The sequence below is a fragment of the Elephantulus edwardii genome, unplaced genomic scaffold (assembly GCF_000299155.1).
Source record: "Elephantulus edwardii isolate Elephantulus edwardi_28Jun2011 unplaced genomic scaffold, EleEdw1.0 scaffold00127, whole genome shotgun sequence".
Lineage (NCBI taxonomy): Eukaryota > Metazoa > Chordata > Mammalia > Macroscelidea > Macroscelididae > Elephantulus > Elephantulus edwardii.
In genome coordinates, this window is record NW_006399877.1 from 2363512 (window position 1) to 2366334 (window position 2823).

Here is a 2823-nt window from a genome sequence, read left to right on the forward strand (position 1 = left end):
CCTTCCTTCCTTCCTTCCTTCCTTCCTTCCTTCCTTCCTTCCTTTCTTTCTTTCTTTCTTTCTTTCTTTCTTTCTTTCTTTCTTCTTTCTTTCTTCCTCTCTCTCTCTCTTTCTTTCTTTCTTCTCCTGTTAAATGCCCACATGCTGATTACCTGGTGCTTCACTCATTCATCCATGCCCTCGCCTGGTCCTTCACACAGCCACTTGTTCATCCATTCATTCAACACATACTTGCTGGGATCGACCCCCAGGGGAGCAGGACGACCCCAGCCCCCTGGCCTTCCTGCTGATGTAAGTAGCTCAGAGAAGTGTGTGTGTGTGTGTGCGCGCGCGCGCGCTGTCTAACACTCTCCCTCTAGGAGCCAGGCCTCGGACTGTATGACATCTTCCTGGGCCACAGGGGGACTGGCCTGGACTGCACCAGGCCATCTGCAGGACTGAGGCAAAGCTGAACCAGAATTGCAGTGGGGCCCAAGATCCTGCTCCTGCTGCTGCTGTCGTCTGTCATAGAACCATGAGAGGGGTCTGTGCACCCCCAGTCACAGTGTGGTCTCTGTGGCCTTCTGTGGCTCTGGTAGAGTCCAGTCCAGTCGACCCTGGCCAGGCCCTTTCTCCCAGCAAGCTACGTGTCAGGAGTGGCAGTGAGCTTGCCACCGCACCCTGGGTGGAGTGCACAGAGTTCAGAGGCTCCTCACCGGCCGGGCCACATCCCGCAGGTACTGGGCGCAATCCTGGTGTCCATGGTACTCGGCCAGGTCCGCCGCCGTGTAGCCATCCTCATCCTGGAGGGAGGGGTCCACGTTGTGGGAGACCAGGGTCTGGCAGCACTGCAGTGGGAGGGAATGTATGTGACACATGGACCAGCCTCATGAGGACCAGCCCCGTGGAGGACCAGCCCCGTGGAGGACCAGCCCCGTGGAGGACCAGCCCCGTGGAGGACCAGCCCCGTGGAGGACCAGCCTGGGGCTATGCACAGGAGGGACAGGAAGGCCACTGTGGGCCAAGGACTGCCCATTCACCCACCACACCGCAAGTCTTGAATCAGGACAGCAGTTCCAGAACCCTGCCCTGTGTCCCCTAACCTCCCTGTCACTGTGCCTGGTACCAACAGTACCCACTGTGTCCAGCACCTGTAAACCAGCTGCTCTAATGGCAGGTCTGCCCGTGCTAGGGACTGAATTATTTCCCCCAAAATAATCTGTGTCAGCTTGGCTAGCCCATGGTTCTCAGTATTATGTAATTGTTCTCTATTTATCTCAACATCAAGAAAACAGAAACCTTCACCACTGCACTATCAGGCAACATCTTCACAGATGGAGAGATTGAAATTGTCAACAATTTCATTTTACTTGGATCCATAATCAACATTCATAATATTAGCAGTCAAGAAATCAAAAGACTTGTTGCACTGGGTAAAATCTATTGTCAAGGATCTCTCCAAAGTGCTAAGAGCAAAGATGTCAGTTTAAGGACTAAGGTGTGCCTGACACCAATCATGGTATTTACAGTCACTTCCTATGCACCTGACAACTGAACAATGAATAAAGATGATGAATGAATGGGTGGCTTCAAAACGTGATCTAGTGAAGGTTATTGAAACTGTGAAAAGAACAGATCCAGTGTGTCTGAGAGGAAATGCAGCCAGGGTGCTACTTCAAGGCGAGGATGGTGAAGCTTCGTCTCACAGAATCTGGGCATAGTGTCAGAAGGGGCCAGGCAGAGTTGACTAGAAGACACCTAATAATGAGAAAAATAGGATTTAATGAGACAGGATTAGAAGCAGTTATGTTAATGAGGCAAGATGACAGGATAGGGTGTCTTGAGTCAATCTCTTCTGAGATGTAAAAGAGATTTAAAAACAAGTGGAGGTCGAGGATCCCACTGTCATTAAGAAAGAAGAGACAGGGGCAGAGCTCATCCTTTGGACCTGGAGTCACTGTGCTGGGAACCTCCTGGACCCAGGGCAAGGCCAGTGAGAAGGACTGTGCCCCAGAACTGAAGGTGAGGGAAAGCCTTCATCCAGAGCTGGCACCCTGACTTTAAACTTTTGGCCTTCTGAACTGTGAGAATAAATAAATTCCTGTGGTACCTCTGTTACAGCAGTACTTCGTGACTAAGACAGCCCCCTTCTGCAGATGAGGTGAAGGTGGCTGCCAGGTGAGGGGCAGAGTTGGACTCCCAACTCAAGATCTGACACAGCCTGGCCTTCTTAGCTGCAAAATGTGAGACTTCTGACACATGTTGTTGTGAAGTGCCATCCAGCTGCGAATGACTCATGATGACCCTATGAACGAAGGATCTGAGCTCTGTTCTAGAACTATCCCCATTTCCCTAGTGTTCATAGAGTTTCCAAACGCCTGTTGTTTAGGAAGAGGATGGTAATCGTGGTCCCAACTCCTGCAGCAGCACCTGTGCTGTGTGCACTGATGGGAGGGAGGACAGAGCCTCCGTCACCTTACTGCCAGCAGCAGACTAAGTCAACAGTGACATCCAAGCCCACGCTCTCAATCCACACCCCACACCCACTCACATTCACACCCATCTCCATCCACAGCTACGTCAACTCACATCCACACTCACACTTCACACTCATACCCACAGTCACAGCCACACCCACCTACACCCACACTCACACCAACACGCTGACACCCACACCTTCTACTCACACACCTCCATCCACCCATATCCACGCACACTGACGATGAGTCCCTTCTGATGCACAGTGAAGCTACAGCACGGAACACGTCTGCCCCTCAGGGTCCCACGCACAGTGACCCTGACCCTCGGGGTCCCACGCACAGTGACCCTGACCCTCGGGGTCCC

The 2823-nt window shown here is 52.2% G+C and overlaps 1 protein-coding gene across 1 annotated transcript in view; it reads right to left on the reverse strand.

Annotated features, from left to right (window-relative positions):
- The window catches only part of ESPNL (espin-like), a 22416-nt gene that overhangs the window by 11608 nt on the left and 7985 nt on the right, over nucleotides 1-2823 (reverse strand). The window contains exon 5 of the mRNA XM_006893442.1: nucleotides 696-827. Within this exon, the coding sequence (XP_006893504.1) occupies nucleotides 696-827 (132 nt within the window). The remainder of the gene's footprint in view (nucleotides 1-695; nucleotides 828-2823) is intronic.